The sequence below is a fragment of the Cucurbita moschata genome, unplaced genomic scaffold, assembly GCF_002738365.1.
Source record: "Cucurbita moschata cultivar Rifu unplaced genomic scaffold, Cmos_1.0 Cmo_Scf00012, whole genome shotgun sequence".
In the NCBI taxonomy this organism is placed as follows: Eukaryota; Viridiplantae; Streptophyta; class Magnoliopsida; order Cucurbitales; family Cucurbitaceae; genus Cucurbita; species Cucurbita moschata.
The window spans coordinates 16,905-33,445 of record NW_019268528.1 but is presented as its reverse complement, the minus strand read 5'-3'; the positions used below and the strand labels follow the sequence as shown (position 1 = coordinate 33,445).

The following is a 16,541-nucleotide window of genomic DNA, read 5'->3' as shown; positions in this document are numbered from 1 at the left end:
CCCCCCCCCCCCCCCCCCCCCCCCCAATGTTGTTGTAAATTCATTTACAAGCAAAAAATAACAGAGGTGAAGTAATGATGTTACACAGTAACAGGCGGAGGCATGCAGAGCAGATAGGATCTGGTGGCGTGTTGCGGCGGCGGGCGGCAGGGGATTGAGAGACGCTCACACACCTCTCCGCCTATCCCCGCCTCCATCGCTTCCCTACTTCAATTAATTTACTTACACTCTCAAATTCCAATCGAACTGTCCATTATCTACTGCCACATTAGTTTTTTTTATTTTGTTATTTTATATTTTGTGCCTTTTTAATTGGTTTGGTTTAAAAAAAAAAAATTGGGAAAAAGGAAAAAAAAGTAATGGTATTTGCAGCTTTAAAATTAATGAATATTCCTGTGTCTGATGTTTTCAAATCTCTTCTATTCTCCTAATGGCTTCCTTCATATTCGGCCGTTGCTGAGGACTGGCGTGAGTGCAATCCGCGCCGATTGTGAGTAGCTGGACCATTCGATCCAGTTCGTCGGGGGCGTCGTTTGCAATCTCAGGGTCGATGAGTTCCGCCTCCCTCTTCTCGGCTACTGCTGAGGAGACCCACTGCACCACATCGGTGCCACCCTTGCCATTGGTTAGATATTGAGAAGGAAACTTGCTGGTCATTATTTCCAGAATGATAATTCCAAGGCAATAAACATCAGACTTGGGAGAAACTTCCTGGTTCTGGGCGTACTCGGGGGCTTTGTAGGCGAACATTGCCTGGCTCGCATTGCTGGGATTGATGAGCGGATGAAACGCGTAGTCGCTCAGAAGTGGCTCGTAGTCGTCGCATAGAAGAACGTTGCTGGATTTCAGATTCCCATGCGGCAGATCGTAGGTCGCGAATTCCGAATGGAGGAACCCCAGACCACTTGCGATCCCCTTCACAATTATTAGCCGGGTCTCCCAGTCAAGGTCAGCATGGCAGGCTCCACGGTCACCTGATTTAATTTATATATTATATAATCAGATCCCATTATCCATCTAATTTATTCGCTAACAACTACCTACCGCACGCACTTACCGTGCAACACGTACAACAGGCTGCCCTTTGGAACGTACTCTGACACCACCAGCTTCTCCTCTCTCCTATAATGATACGCCAAAGGCGTTAGTATGTTCTGATGCCGCAGTCTTCCCAGCCGCCTCATCTCCGCATCGAACCCATCCTTCCCTATTTTGTTCATTTCTCTCATTCTCTTCACCACCACTGACAGCCCGTTCGACATGACCGCCTTGTACGCCGACCCCAACCCGCCATTCCCCAGCACCTCCGCTGCCGCCTTCATCAAATCCGCCAACCCAAACGTACCCCTCTCGTCGTTGATCACCACAAGATCGGTCATCCCTGCCTTCCCCTGTTTCGAGCCTCTCCTGGAGTCACCACCTCCTCTCCTAATCGACTGCCTATCCTGGGCTGAACCAGGCACGTGCACCTCCACCACCTCCTCCCGATCCCTCCCCAGCATGCTGAACTCGTCCTCTCTGCGCTTCGACGCGCTCAGAAATATAAACACCATCAGAAACACAACCACGGCTATCAATGAAGCCACTACCAACTTGGAGATGTTCGCTTGGGACTCCCCAGGAGGAGGAGAAGCATTGTCTTCGCAGGATTTGGGGAGTGGGTTCCCGCAGAGGCCTTCATTTCCGGCGAATGCCTTTGCGTCGAATTTGGAGAGGCTGTCGGGTATTTGGCCCTGGAGGTTGTTGTTGGAGAAATCGAGGGAGGTTATAATGGAGGCGTATTTGAGGTGGGGGAGAGGGCCGGAGAATTGGTTTCTGTCGAGGTGGAGTTCGAGGAGATGGGAGAGTTGGGCCAGAGAATTTGGAATGTTCCCGGAGAAGTTGTTGGAGGAGAGATATACCTTCTTGAGGGAGGTGAGGGTTGAAAAGAAATCGTCCGGGATATCCCCGAAGAATTGGTTCCGGGTGAGGAGGAGCGCCTTGAGAACCCCGATTTTGTTGAACTCCGGAATGGGGCCGGTGAATTTGTTGTCGATTAAGCTGATGGTTCTCAGGCGGGGGAGCTGGATGAGAGCTTCCACGTCAATGGTGCCTGAGAGTTGGAGGCCGGAGAGATGTAGGCCGGTGATGACGCCCTTGTTGCAGATGATGCCAGTCCATCGAGCCGAGCAGGGGACTGAGTCCGCGTTCCATGAGTTGAGGGATCCGGAATGGGTGAAGGATTGCTTAAGCTTGAGGAGGGCCTCCTTCTCGGACAGGGGACACGACAAGGGGAGACCACCCAGGAGGAGGAACAGGAACACGATTCGAACAGCGGCCATTGCAGAGCCGGAACGGAAAATGGAAAACACGTCTGGATACAAACCAGCCGCTGTTCGAACAATTGCGTGGTTGTCTGCGACTGTGTTGGGCGAACCTTTTTTTTCGTCTCACTCTTGGCCTTCCAAAATAGATCCTTCCCCATAATTACACCAGTTTCTAAGAATAGTTGTGTTCAAAATTTCAACTATATTTAGTTCCACCCACCAACCATACATACGCCGCACCTTTTTTGTTGCTTCATTTCTTACTTTAATCTCTAAGCCATTCATTATTATTATTAATAATTATATCTCAATTTTTTTAAATGGGTAAATAGTTGTTTAATGTAAATGTCACATTTTTTTTTTAAAATTTAAAAAACTGGTAAATAAATAATCATCTTAATTTTTATTTTATATTCACACACTAGGTTAAATAAACATATTAATTAATATAAAGTCCAACATTTTCCAGGGGCGAAGCTGAAATATACAAAACAAGTTCATATAAAAGGGTGCGAGCAGATCTGATCTTACATTTACTCCAAAATCTATTCGTCTCAAACTCTGTATTGCGCTCGTCTTTCTTCTCTCTGCTCCCTCCCTTCGAGGGTTTTTCTTTTTCTTTCTTTTCTTTTTCCCTGTTTGTTTGGTTTTTCTTTGTTTTTTCTTTCGTTTTCTTCCTTCTAGAACCCCCAATTCAAGATCTTCGTCTCCTCCATCTCAATCTCACTCTTCTTGGAAGATGCATTATCAGAGGCTTAGACAGCAGGCAATGATGCAGCAGTCTCTGTATCCCCACCCCGCCCTCCTCGCTGCTCCTCAGGTTTCTACTTCTCTCCTATTTTCATTTTTTTTTTTTAATCGTTACATTGGTTGCAACATATGTATCCTCTTCTGATCGATCCTTTATTCATCACTTTTGTATTATACGAGCTTGGATCTCTCTCTCTCCCGGCTATTTTCTTCACATTTGGGTTCCTCTTATGAATAAACGATATATTGGTTTCTTTTTTCTTTCATTTTTTTTGAAAAATGGAAACAGGAAAGATTTCATTACAGAACTACAAGCTTTACTGGTGATAAGATATCAATCTTTGAGAGGAGACTAGAAATAAGTTATAGAACAAAAATCTTAGAAAGGGATTCCTCTAATTGGTATGTATAAATTATTATCATGCCGACGAAATCATTTTCACGAGGACCTATAACAAGTTGTATTGTAGTAAAGAGTACTCCAAATGAGTTCTTCGTAGTGCTGCAAAAACGTGTATGGTTTCTTTTCAACCACAACTTCCAAGCCAAGGCTTTGATGTTTAGAAATATGGCCACTGAGAAGCTGTTCTTGACTTCCGACTGAGGTTGTTCAACGCTTATAGTATGAAAACAAAAGCTCCCGAGTAGTTGGAAAATAAGGAAACAGCGGGGCTAGGGTTTTAGAATTCTTGTGGCCCTGAAGACAACAGTTAAAATTGGGGTTAAAAAATCATACATGATGTCCAGAGATTATATTCCCATTTGAATGAGAGAAGCGCATGGACATTAGCCTAGTGTGCGTCGTCTTTGACCTAATCTAAGAATCATGTATTGTTCCATGTTTTTCTATGACTCAAGTCTTTTTCTTTTTCCTCCTGTTTCACTTTGATTGACCCGTTTGTGCGAACATACATACATGATAAAACTTGCATGCCAATGATTTGATGACAATCGGTTTGACTAGTTTTCAAATACTCCTCGCTTCTCTTCTTGCACAAATTGTTGCTAATCATTATGCGAGTCTTAGGAGCCATCCAGATTTTCTTTACCTGTTGTCTTTGGTAATCTAAGTAAGAGATGTCACCTGGATATTCGTTCAGAAATATGATCGTTAATGTATCATTATCTTATTCTTCTTTACATGGGCTTCCATGACAAGTCCTCGAAGATTTCATGCTGTAGAACATGAGTCATTTTGGAGTCTTTTTCATCCCTGGACTTAAAAACATTACCCATTGCCAGTGTGTTCGAGTCGGTCAGTGACTCTATTTTTATATAATCTTTTTTCCACATGTGGCTGGAATTTGGGTGAGGAGTGTGAATATGTTTTTTCTAGGAAAACTCTGTTCTCCCCTTTTCCTTTTCTTGTTTTTTACTTTTTTATTTTGCAGATAGAGCCTATCTTGAGTGGAAACCTGCCTCCTGGCTTTGATTCAAGTACATGCCGCAGTGTGTGAGTGTTAAATAGACATTTTCTTTTCCTTTTTCTATTTTTTCATTTAGTTCATAACTTTTACATAGTAAGATGGAGTCTTGATTTGGTTAACTTGTACCTTTCTTGCCTTAGATATAGGGTTCCTCATTAGTTTGGCATGTGTTGATTGATTTCCTTTGACACTTCTTATCATGGTCATCGTTTGCTAACACTGATACCATTCTGATACATATGTTGTTTGAATGAGTTAAAGTACACTGGCTGCTATTACATTTCTGTCATTTGTTGTTCTTAATAATTCATCAATCCGAACTAATGAGAAAAATATAGGTATGTTGGAAACATTCATCCCCAAGTCACGGAGCCTCTTCTTCAAGAAGTTTTCTCAAGCATTGGACCCATTGAAGGATGTAAGCTCATTAGGAAGGAGAAGGTGTGGTTTTCGTATAGACTGCCATTTGTTGCTATATGATCTCTTTCCATTATGATAATAAGTACCATCGATTAATGACTATTAGATTTTGACGACTATTTCTTCCTTCAGTTACTAGTTGGTGGAATTATTTCAAATAAGCCAGTGTTATTCAAAGATCAAGATCTTCTTTGAACCTGCTTTTTTGTTATATGAATATGATACTTGAACTAGATTTGTTCTATAGGTTGTACAACTATGCCCTTGTTTTTTGTTATATAAATAGGTGCCGACCTTATGTCTTTAGTTTTATTTCTGTTTATGCAGTCCTCCTATGGTTTTGTGGATTACTTTGACCGCAGATCAGCTGCAGTTTCTATTATTTCTCTCAATGGAAGAAACTTGTAAGTGAGATTATTTCTTGCATTTTTATTGACATTAACCGATTGAGATTTATTTCAATACATTTTCTTACAGGTTTGGACAACCTGTAAAAGTTAATTGGGCATATGCAAGTAGTCAGAGGGAAGATACATCTGGTTGTATGCTTAGATTGTTTCTCTTTCCTTTTGATTCTGTATCTAATGAGGATGAGTTTGTAGTATGCGGCTGCTGATTTTTTAGTATGGTGTATTTTTTCAGGTCATTTTAATATATTTGTTGGTGATCTCAGCCCTGAGGTTACTGATGCTACGTTGTTTGCATGCTTTTCTGTTTACCCCAGTTGTTCGTAAGTGCACTCTCCAATTTTTTGTTTGAGTCCGTCTGCTTGGCTAATGCTCAAACGTTTGAGATGTGGTAGAGCGTAACTTAATACTATGCAACTGAAATCACCTTGATCTAGCACCTCTAACTTTACTTGCCTTAAATACTTCAGGGATGCAAGAGTTATGTGGGACCAGAAAACTGGACGCTCGAGGGGCTATGGTTTTGTTGCATTTCGGAGTGAGCAGGTTTTGGCATTTGTTTACTATAAGATGTTTCCCCCTTCCTGGACGCCACCCTTATGTTCTACCAATATAGGAAGTCTTGTATTTGCTTTCTTCAGGACATAGTCGTACTCCTGTTGATAGTTATTTATTCTGTTTTCAGGATGCTCAAAGTGCAATTAATGACCTAAATGGTATACCTACTCCCTCTTGCATTTGGAAATCTTCTGTTGTAATTTCTTTTATCTATTTAGTGACCTGGTTAACCATATCATTTCTTGAGCCATGTATGTAAGGAATGCACTGAGAAATGGGATTATTAAGGAATTGAAAACAGTGTAAGATTGAACCTTGGATAGAGATCCTGAAGTCTAGGCTTGGTTCCTTGGTTCGTTCGAAACTATTTAAAAAGTTATATGAGATATTTTTTTTAAGGTCACACTTGTATAATAAAGTATGCATATCAGGTTCTAATTTACTTCATTAACTGGATATCATTGTTATGCTCTTTGGTGTTAAAAGTGCCATAAAGATCATTTCTCTATGCTCACTTTTTGGGACATGAGAATTGTTGTTTCGTTTATTAGAAACTGCTGTATATTCTTTTTTCCCCTCTGTTTTGACCATAAAGGAAAGTGGCTTGGGAGTCGACAGATTAGGTGTAATTGGGCCACAAAAGGTGCTAGTTCTGGTGATGACAAACAGAGTTCAGATTCCAGAAGTGTTGTAGAGCTTACAACTGGATCTTCAGGTATTTCATCAAGAGATATGTAACTCCGAGATTTTCAGCTTTAGTAACCTTCATAGAATTCTTTTATTTACCTTTTTCAAACTTTTATAGTGATGGTTGAAATCTTCCAAGTTTTGTACACGCATGATAGTTCTGGCTGTTGAATAGGGAGCCTTTTCTTCTTCTTGTTTGCCCTGGCCTGAGGTTATTCATGTTGCTCTATCTTTTCATTCTTGACCCTTGACCTGTTTCTTGCATGTTGTTCAGCTATAATTATATCCGGCACGTGCATTAGAACTTTTCTCAGTGTGTATAATTAAACCTACATTTTTGCTGATCTTGTCTAATGACGGACATGTCTTTCTTAATGTATTGTCCTTAAGGTCTGTAGCTTGCTTGTTTATATTTAATAATCATTCCAAAGTCTGCTTAGACAATTATTCTTCGAGAAGTTCGTATTTCTTGCCAAAAAAGAGTTGGTAATCATACTAGAGTCTAGATTTCATAAAGCTGAGTTTGTGTCTCTAACTTTGTAATCCCAAGTTAAACGACTTTAACCTATGAGTTCAACCACCTTTAAATTGAAAGTACCTTGTGGATTTTTTGATGACCAATGTTTTGGTTGTTCTGATCTCTGAGTTTGAATGTGATGATTCAGAATAATTCCAAATTGATTAAAATTTCTGGTCAACTTTTTGAACAATTCAACACATGTACGGTCAAACTTACAATCTCAATGTTTTGTGTTCTGATCTCTATAACTTTAACATACGAATTAAACCACCTCAAAGTTCGAGTACCTTGTGAACTTATTAATGACCAGTATTTTTGGTTTTGATCTCTAATTTTGAATGTGATGGTTATGAATAATTCAAAATTGATTAAAATTTCTGATTAAATTTTTGATAATTCAACACATGCTAGTTTGAACTTACATTCTCAATGTTTTGGGTTCTGATCTCTATAAATTTAATCTGAGTTAAACCACCTCAAAATTTTAAGTACCTTGTGAATTTCTTAATGACCAATGTTTTGGGTTTTGATCTCTAATTTTGAATGTGATGATTATGAATAATCCAAAATTGAATGGAATTTCTGGTTAAAATTTTGAACAATTAAACACGTAGGGTCAAACTTACAATATTTTAGAGGAAGTAGGGATGTCTAAACCGTCAAGCGATGCATTTAGGGGTGAAGAATTGAGTCAAAGATCTCTTATATAGCAACTTTATCAGTTGGTAATTTTTTTTTTTTCTTGATATCTAATGTAGTAATTTATAAGGAATTGCCATCAGTGAACGATTTTCCTTCTTGAGCCATCTGTTCTCTTTATCATCGTTCTTTGCTAACTGCGTCCTTCTGATGAGCCATTTGTATTTTTTTTCTTATTAGTTTTACTTTCACAATCTTGTCATGGCTATTTTTGCAGAGGGTGGTCAAGAGAAATCCAATGAGGAGGCACCCGAGAATAATTCTCAATACACAACCGTATATGTGGGGAATCTTGCTCCCGAGGCAAGGAAATTCTTTTGATAATATTATAGTAACTAATTTGCATAGTAGTTGGTGAAACAGTTAACTTGGGTGAACCTGCAACTGGAGGACTTGTCAAAGTTCTCTGCCATCTCTAAAGGCATAAGCCTCCTGAATGTGATGGGTTTCTTAAATTTATCTAAAAAGTTTGGCTTGTATCTTCTCTTGGCTCCTCACGTGGTGGTGGGCTGTGCTTTTTGTTAAATCTTTGTGTTCATTCATTTTTCTCCACCGAAGCATGGTTTTCTAATAAATTTATGGTGTATATATTCACAATAATGTGCAGTACAAGCAATCCTATTCACGACTAAAAACTGGATTTCGCATGCTAATTTTGTGCTGTTATAGCATGATTCTTTCAGGATTGCATCATTTTTCAGTGCTTATACTCTGCAGGTTACGTCAGTTGATCTTCACCGTTATTTTCATGCCCTTGGTGCCGGGATGATTGAAGATGTTAGGGTACAACGGGATAAAGGTTTTGGGTTTGTGAGATATAGCACTCATGCTGAAGCAGCTTTAGCCATCCAAATGGGCAATGCTAGAGTTGTCTGTGGCAAACCAATTAAGGTACAGATGAAAAATTTTCAATTGTCCTCAAAATGAATGTTAATAAATCTTGATTTGATCTAGTTCTCAGTGCCAATGCGTATTTCAACTTGGTTATTTTGGGTGGAGAACTTGTGTTGCGTGGAAGAGACTAACTTATTCTTTTTTGGTCAAGTAGTAAATGCGGGTTCACTGGGAAAGGTTATTTTGTGCGACTGTAGGACTTGAGCTTTCATTTATTCACATAATCGTTTTATAATCAAATTCTGCAGTGTTCATGGGGTAGCAAGCCAACCCCGCCAGGGACGAATTCTACCCCTCTTCCTCCACCGAATGTGGGACACATGCCAGGTCTGTCTGCAGCCGACCTTGCTGCCTATGAACGGCAAATGGTATTGAGCAAAATGGGTGCGGCACAAGCGCTAATGCATCCACAGGCCGCTCAGCATGCCCTCAAGCAGGCAGCCATGGGAATGGGGATGGGAATTGGGATGGGCGGTGCTGGCACTAGTCAAACTATATATGACGGTGGGTTCCAAAATATTGCAACCACCCAACAGCTCATGTATTACTAGGTATTTGAAGTGCTGTATTGTATGATGCTTGTAGTTCATTTGTGGAGCTAAAGAAATAGTGTAACTTACGCTTTCTGGGGATTGTGACCCAAGTACAATCTTTGAAAACCTGCTGCCTTTGGAAATTTAGTGGTAGCCCGGGGGGGAGGGGTGTTGCAGAGTGATTTTTATTTGTTTACTTTGAATGGTTGGTCTTAGTTTGTAATATCCTGCTAGAAACAATATTTGAGACATCTGGAAATAAGTTCCAACCCTTGAATCTTTATGGCCCCTTAACACCAAAAGTATACAAGAAACCTTCAAACAAAGGTACAACCATCCTACCTGTTGCTGCAGTGATGGTAATTGCAATTTGCAGCATTTTTATTTTCCTTCTTTCTCTAAACCATCACTCAAATTACAATTCCTGATGACAATTAAGGGACAGCATAAAATTGAAGCTCATTTTCATATCTACCAAGGGTTGTTACCCCAGCTGCTGCTACATACAGTGGAATATAAACGATATTTGTGTAACAATTTACAGGAACAAAGTGGGTCAAGCTGTCTTCACTTTCAAGCTTGACTCCACCATGCAACTAGTATTTGATTTAATCAGGTAGCAACCGGAGTGAAGAAAGTTGAAACAATAGCCTTAAACTAAATCAACTTCATGATATGCTTTAGCCGTCTACCATGTTCGAACCAACTAGAAATGGCAATTGGGTGGCAAGTCAATCTCCATGTTCGAACCCCTCACCTCAGGAGCTGATTGGAACCTTTTTGGAACGTTCCATCACATTTTAATTAAGAACGGCAACCAGACGGCAATGATCAGTGTTATACATTAAACTCCTTATCGGTTGAATGATGCAGCCGAGTTATCATCATACTGCCCTCTCCAAGCATTTCCACTATCCGTTCCACTGCAAGCTTGATTGGGAGCCTGAATGTGACCCAAATTTCCATCCAAACTCATCTGCTGTACTTCAGCGGATGACAGGATCTTTATGCTCTGAACACAGCTCACGAACTCTCTGTACAATCAGTTGGTGGTTAAAATATCAAGACATGAAAAGGGCAGCGAGAAAAAGATTAAGCACAATCCTTATAAGTATTCTACTTACTCCCAAGGATCATCACCAACTAGAAGTATATCGGTTTCGTGATCCACATAAACAAGTTTCCAATCAGTTCGTTGAGGATCTTCTAACTGTCCTTCAATGCCAAACATGCGGGCAAGATCATGTCTAAGCTCATCATATCCTTTGTAACGAGTGACATCGATGCACCTACCCACTGATCCACGCTTTTGAACCTTCAGAATTAACAGTTTTAGATGCTTGAAAGTATAGTTTCAGTCAGAGTTCAAAACATCTCAAACAATTACAGAAGCTTGAAGCTCGAATCCAAGCTTTACTACGACAACAGTGGATATCATGTCATTGTAAACGGTGCATGTAAAAGGGAACTTGATCTAGCATGCTATACCCTATAGAGTAACATCAATCTACAAGTGTAGCACTTGTTATGATTCGACTAAAATTTAATAAAAAGCCAAAGTTGAGGACCAGAGATTCAGAAACAGCTATAAATTACTAGAGAACAAGGTTCTTTTAGTGGATTGACTTAAATAACTACAAAAACGACTTACACAGGAACTGAACATAGGAGGAAATATGACCAAGTCCCTCATCTCTTCCTCGTTCCTAGACACAACAAATGTCCTATGATTTCCCTCAAGTCCATAATTTAAAATTTTTCATACACTTGAACATCTAGATAAGAACGGAAAAAGTAGTAAACAATCAAGTCTAATTCTAATCATTGATATCGTTTACTATTCACAGGGGATACTAAAGGAAGTAGACATAAAGTGGGGTGGCAAACCTTTGTGTATGTACGCATACGTTGACTGTGGTTTGCCCACAGTCCACTACTCAAAGCTCCAGCTTCATTTACGTTGACATCATTTGAGCAGTCAGACTTAAAAGGCAAGTTTGGGACCCCAAATGACTGAGAGCTGATTGCAGCAGTGGACAACTCTGTTTCAATATCTCTAGCAACACCACCACCATAGTTAGAAAGTAAGTTCTGAAGATCTTTTTGCGAGTCGTATCCCCTCGATAATAAGGTATCTGGTGCCAATCCATCCATGCTATTACTGAAAGGGATATTGTTTCGTGGCTGTGATTGTACATCATTATCCAAACATGTAGGGAGTGGGAAAGTCTGCTGAATGGTGCCAGCATCCAAACAATATGATGTCCCAGAAGAACACGCTTCTAACTGATCAGGAACAGTGCCTTTATACTTTAGTTGGTCCAATCCTTTTGAGCTAGGAAACTCATGTTTGATTCTCAAATCAGGTTTGCTTTGTAGGTCCTGAGCCAGGTTAGTTGCAGGCTCAGCTACTGGGTCTCCCCCCAGTGTGGCTGCTCCTTGTTGGTTCTTATTGAGCATGTTTGATGCTGAAACTTGGCAATTATTAGTGGAAGGCGAGGTTGAACAAGACGGAGCATCTCCATCAGTCAGTCCAGAGTATGCTCTAATTGCCATGGTTGGTTTGAATTGGTTATGGGAGTGGGTTATAGGAGCCTGCTGGGACTGCATGAGACCTAAACTTGAAAAGCCATTGCTGTTAAGTTTTTCTGTTTGTAAGCTGCCTCCACTAGTACTGAACTGATGCTGATTGGACAAAGGCAATGGTGGTAACTGCTGGTTTTGCTGATGAACATTCTGCTGCTGTAGCAGCTGAGGTGGTAACAGTGGGCTAGCTGGGGAGAGCAACGGATGCTGCTGCTGCTGCTGCTGCAGCTTCTGTAGCAGCTGTAATTGAAGTTGTTGCTCTGTTGGGACTGGCTGTGAAAATTGCTGAACTTGTGGCTGTTGTTGTGCTCTCTGAGACAGACTTTGTTGCATTAACTGTAGTGGGGCCTGTTGAACTTGTGTTGGCTGCTGGTGTTTCGGAAGAAGACTAGGTTGCTGCTCTATTTGTGGCTGAAACTGTACTTCTTGTGATAAAGATGTAGTCTGAAATAAGTTTTTATTGGATGGTTGGCTAGTTTGATGTGATTGTATATTGCCTGCAAGCAACTGCTGTTGTTGTAGCTGAGAGTATACAAGCGGTTGTTGCAAAGTCTGATTTGGCAAATGATTCGGAGCAGTAACACCGTTGTTCAGAAGAGCAGATTGGGAGGCCTGCTGTTGTCGTTGTGGCTGTTGCATCTGGAGTTGCTGCTGCTGGGGCACCTGCTGCTGTAGCTCCTGCTGGAGTGGCAACTGCTGCTGCTGCAACTGTTGGCTAGCAGGAACTTGTAACAACTGCTGCACCTGCTGCTGTTGAGACCACGTTGTTGGTGGCAACTGGGCAACTTGGTTCTGTTGATTTGCTTTGCTGAATTGGAGATTTGGTGAAGACATTACTGGTGCTTGAAAACTCAATAATTTGGATGACTCATCATTAGTAAGAGTTCCATGCAGAGCACTAGGAGCAACCATGGACGGCAAAATTCCAGATTGAGCTGCTGGGAACTGATTATTATGTTGCATGCTCATCCACTGCACTAAACTTAAACCAGGAAAGATTGAGCTTGACGCATCTTTCATGCCGAACTCATCACCAAACCATGGCATCGCTCTCTTAAAAGCATTTTCAATCTCAGATTCATCGTCTGCAAAATCGATCCTCAAGGTCACTATAACATATTACAGAGGAAGAAGCACTCTCAACTTCTCTTCCAATGCCGCTTTCTATTAACTTAAACACGACTGGCAAGAAATTTTTATAGGTTTTAATTACCTGGCATCCCTGGTTGTTTAGGGAATTTGGGCCTAAAGAATGGAGGTGGACATATGTAAAAAGGAGTCACAACAGGCTCAACCTCCCATATTGAAACTCGGTTTGGTCGTTCACCAGCTGCCGATTCATCCCATCCGACCTTCAGTAAGTATACATCATCGGTAAGCATCTGAAGCAAGCCATTAACATAAAGCTAATATTTAATTACTAGAACTTAGTACCTGAAGATTGCGCCATTGTGAATTTTTCCATCGTACGGAATCCATGTCACTGATACCAGTAATTGTACCCATATATCTACGTACTCCCGACTCCTCGGTTTCAAACATCATCCTAAATCGCATGCCAAGGGAAACTTGTGCATACATTGCCTTATTATACTTGGCCAAAGGAATCACAAATTCAGAAGGACTGGCCCTGAAAAACTCAGGAAATGATGGTTGAATACTGAAACTGAAATCGCACAAAATTTTAGTAGAGTTAGAACAAAAAAATATGAATCAGTACTTACCTAGGATTGTAAAATATGGTAAAAGGACTGTTATTTGCAGCTGCATGAGCAGCAGAAGCAAGAATTCCTATGTGCATGCTATCACTTGATATGACTGATGAAGACAGAGCTGGCTGCTGCCTGTTAGCACGCCTTATGCCTAAGAGAAGCTGTGACTTTTCATCTCTATAGTGCATCAGTAGAGAGGATCAGCATTTGTGTACGCAATAATTCAGGTGAGTTACAAACTGATGATTTTATACCTTATAAAGAGCACCGAATCTCCAGCAAAGAGTCGTTTTGTGCTGACAAAAACACTCCAACCAGTGGTCAGAAGGTGTCTTTTTGGTTGGCCTGTATTTTATGCATTTCTAAGCTCATCAAAATGATAAAATTCATATTCATGTTCTTCTAAGTACATGTGGGTAAATCAAAATGAACAGACAAAATACATGAAGAATTGAAATCATCATCTCAAAAGACACCTACATTAGTCTATTGTGCAAATATGAGAGAGATCTTTAATTGAAGATCAAAATGCTAAGGGGAAAAAATGAAAGGTTCCATACCGCGGTAAATATGTCTGAATGTCCACGAATTATCATGCAAATCTCTAGCCACTAGTTCCTGAGCAGGGGGTTGCATCGAGTAGTCCTATAATTAAAATTTTTCAATATGAGCTAATAAGAAAGATTATATGAAACTGTTTTAAAAATATGAAATGTGATGCGCACTAATGGGGGAAAAATCTTCTCAGCTGCACGACGAGGCACAGAAAATCCACCGTGAGTGCTGGTGTCGCTAGCTGTTAGAGTTTTACAGAAGAATTCAGCAGGCTGCCTGTTTTGCTTGAGGCCAATATCAGATGCCAATAAACCTTCTTTTTCGTACTGCAAAGCAGAAAATTCTTTTGAGAAGAAAAATATTTGAATGTACAAATGAATCCAATATGAAGTATAGAACACTGATTGACTGGTTAACCTACTTTATTCACTGGTTGAAGGGTCATTTGTGCATACACTTCATCCGTTTCAAGATCAGCCTGGTTCAGAACACAAAACAATCATCTCATGTCCTGCTCACATATTCATTCCTTTATATATTTATGAGTTCGATTTAAGAGATTTCATTAGCTCTATGGGATATGGAAGGCGACGTACATGTAACGTGACGTTATGGAGCATGCAGATCAACTTAGAAGGAAGGTTAGGGTAGCTTGGAATGAAATCAGTCTCCTTATTCATCGAAGCTGCAACCTGAAAGGTGAACCATCACAAACCACTATCCATAAGTACATGTTTATTTAAGTTGGAAGATAAGGGACATACTTGTTCACTGTGGCCTTGAGGGAAGTAAACCACAAGACTTCCAACTGGAGGTAACGAAACAAGAGGCCCAGCACAAGCATGCCATAGCTCAGAATTGATGTTCTTCCTTTCACCTGTTCCAAACCAAATTCCCAGTATTAAATTGTTTCTTATGATATTTGGAAGATTGAGATATACAAAATAAAGCGAAAATGTGATCTTGTTCTAAAGACCAGCGCCACGAGTCTTCTCTGGTCGCAACTTGTAGAGGCGGTAAAAATGTAGATAAAATGGCCCAATCATCAATCTCAACCTCCAACAGGTTTCCTCTCAGATGGTGCACCCATGATTCAGATTTGAACGCCAAAATTCAGAAATGTTATAGACTATGGTTCCCAAGGCACACACCACTCCAATCCTAAGCCCTCCATCCTCCATGGGGTCCTTTAAAATGTCCCATTAAAGAAGATGAAATCCCTTGTTCTTTATGCTGCCTTTCCAAAGAACGTTCCAAAGCTTTTAGTTTTGTTTGTAGCAGCTTGTATGTGTTGTTGTTGTTGTTGGTTCTTGTTTTATTTTCTTTCTCTTGCTTTGCATCAATCAATGAAAAGTTCATTTATTTGTAACATGCCCGAAGCATACACAACTTCAGAATCTCTCATCGATCGTGTTCTTAAAGAACATTATAGAGAAGATCAGCAATAATGTGGGCAATTGTTGTAAGATTGTTGTTAAAGATGGCCACGACATTAAAGGAAATGGAAGAATAGAACTTCATTTGCTCACTTAATTCACTTAACAAATGGGGAATGACGAATAGAAAAGAAATTTGTGTGTAAAACATAAGAAAGGGTAAGAGTTACCTTCTCCAGAATTGGGCAGAAACCCATTAGGGGGAGCTTTCATCCTGTAAGATATAACCAACAAATCCAAAAGCAAATCGGATCACCAGTTCCGTAGCAGCCGGAACAACCCCATTTTGCAAATCACTAGAAGCCCCCTGTTTATGATATATTATTATAAACCCCTTTTACTCAAACCCTAAGCGCATGTAGGTGAGTGAAAACAACTCAGGAGCAAAAGAGTCTCCCCAGAATACAGACATTAAGGGCACCAAACAAATGGGTGGGTTGTGGAGGAAAAAAGTGGATACCTAAATTGTGGCGGGGCTGACACAGAGTTGTCGCCGGGGAATCAGAAGCCTAAGGTAGAGATAGAAGGTAGAACAAGGTTTGAGAGGAAAATAGAAAAATCAATAACATAACCCCATGATTGATTACGATGAACAGTGGTGGGGGGAGTTGTTCTTGTAATTGGGTGGCCGTGGCCTTGTGCTGTCGGCCGAGTCACCACTCATGAGTGCTGGACCACACCGCACAAAGGAATGTTAACATTAAGAACACTACTAGTGTGTAATAAAAGAGAGAAGAATGAATTGTAGCAGTTAATCCTACTATTTCTCCTTTCCTCCTCATTTTATATTCTTGGCTTTTAGGAAAATAAAGCAGGAGCTTTCCACATGGGTTGGCTCCTCTTCAAATCATTCCTATCCTCTCCTACCCAATCGATTTAAAAAGCGCACAACAGATACAACACCTACTATTTCAGCTCGTCTCCGACCGTGTGCCCAACTCAAACTAGATCATTCATTACCTAACGCCCCCAAAGTTCACACGCAGGTAACAAAATCTTTTTTTTTTTTTTTTTTTTTTTTTTTTTTTTTTTTTTTTTTTTTTTTTTTTTT

General features: G+C 40.4%; 3 protein-coding genes across 5 annotated transcripts; 1 reads left to right on the top strand and 2 right to left on the bottom strand.

Annotated features, from left to right (window-relative positions):
* Positions 1–347: 347 nt before the first annotated feature.
* Positions 348–2,336, bottom strand: LOC111450500 (pollen receptor-like kinase 3). Its single transcript, XM_023090679.1, has 2 exons — positions 1,058–2,336; positions 348–974 (listed from the first exon to the last, which is right to left on the bottom strand). Exons 1-2 carry the CDS (start codon positions 2,319–2,321, stop codon positions 409–411), a joined length of 1,830 nt encoding a protein of 609 aa, XP_022946447.1. The 5' UTR covers positions 2,322–2,336; the 3' UTR covers positions 348–408.
* Positions 2,337–2,820: 484 nt separating this feature from the next.
* Positions 2,821–9,482, top strand: LOC111450279 (oligouridylate-binding protein 1-like). 2 transcript variants are annotated; one of them, XM_023090314.1, is made up of 12 exons: positions 2,821–3,126; positions 4,448–4,509; positions 4,822–4,924; positions 5,231–5,307; positions 5,381–5,442; positions 5,546–5,633; positions 5,781–5,856; positions 5,996–6,026; positions 6,464–6,583; positions 7,992–8,077; positions 8,492–8,665; positions 8,917–9,482. In XM_023090314.1, the coding sequence occupies exons 1-12, from the start codon at positions 3,046–3,048 to the stop codon at positions 9,217–9,219; spliced, it is 1,263 nt and encodes a 420-aa protein (XP_022946082.1). In that variant the 5' UTR covers positions 2,821–3,045; the 3' UTR covers positions 9,220–9,482. The 2 variants fall into 2 exon arrangements, with proteins under 2 accessions (XP_022946082.1, XP_022946083.1); XM_023090315.1 differs by lacking the exons at positions 4,448–4,509; positions 4,822–4,924.
* A 159-nt stretch (positions 9,483–9,641) lies between these two features.
* Positions 9,642–16,219, bottom strand: LOC111450278 (auxin response factor 19-like). 2 transcript variants are annotated; one of them, XM_023090313.1, is made up of 14 exons: positions 15,951–16,219; positions 15,661–15,797; positions 14,819–14,931; positions 14,651–14,746; positions 14,476–14,532; positions 14,225–14,380; positions 14,060–14,144; positions 13,754–13,844; positions 13,512–13,676; positions 13,222–13,417; positions 13,001–13,139; positions 11,089–12,872; positions 10,326–10,516; positions 9,642–10,235 (listed from the first exon to the last, which is right to left on the bottom strand). In XM_023090313.1, the coding sequence occupies exons 2-14, from the start codon at positions 15,701–15,703 to the stop codon at positions 10,055–10,057; spliced, it is 3,297 nt and encodes a 1,098-aa protein (XP_022946081.1). In that variant the 5' UTR covers positions 15,704–15,797; positions 15,951–16,219; the 3' UTR covers positions 9,642–10,054. The 2 variants fall into 2 exon arrangements, with proteins under 2 accessions (XP_022946081.1, XP_022946080.1); XM_023090312.1 differs by having other exon boundaries at positions 15,661–16,219.
* Positions 16,220–16,541: the final 322 nt, after the last annotated feature.

Bases quoted from the DNA above. Each gene is read 5' to 3' on its own strand.
- LOC111450500 (XM_023090679.1), bottom strand. From the start codon at position 2,321: ATGGCCGCTGTTCGAATCGTGTTCCTGTTCCTCCTCCTGGGTGGTCTC. The intron at 975-1,057 runs GTAAGTGCGTGC...AAATTAAATCAG, and splicing joins CCTGTTGTACGTGTTGCACG to GTGACCGTGGAGCCTGCCAT.
- LOC111450279 (XM_023090314.1), top strand. From the start codon at position 3,046: ATGCATTATCAGAGGCTTAGACAGCAGGCAATGATGCAGCAGTCTCTG. The intron at 4,925-5,230 runs GTGTGGTTTTCG...CTGTTTATGCAG, and splicing joins AGCTCATTAGGAAGGAGAAG to TCCTCCTATGGTTTTGTGGA. The intron at 5,634-5,780 runs GTAAGTGCACTC...TAAATACTTCAG, and splicing joins TCTGTTTACCCCAGTTGTTC to GGATGCAAGAGTTATGTGGG.
- LOC111450278 (XM_023090312.1), bottom strand. From the start codon at position 15,703: ATGAAAGCTCCCCCTAATGGGTTTCTGCCCAATTCTGGAGAAG. The intron at 13,677-13,753 runs GTATAAAATCAT...GATGCACTATAG, and splicing joins GATTCGGTGCTCTTTATAAG to AGATGAAAAGTCACAGCTTC. The intron at 10,517-11,088 runs GTTTGCCACCCC...TTAATTCTGAAG, and splicing joins GTATGCGTACATACACAAAG to GTTCAAAAGCGTGGATCAGT.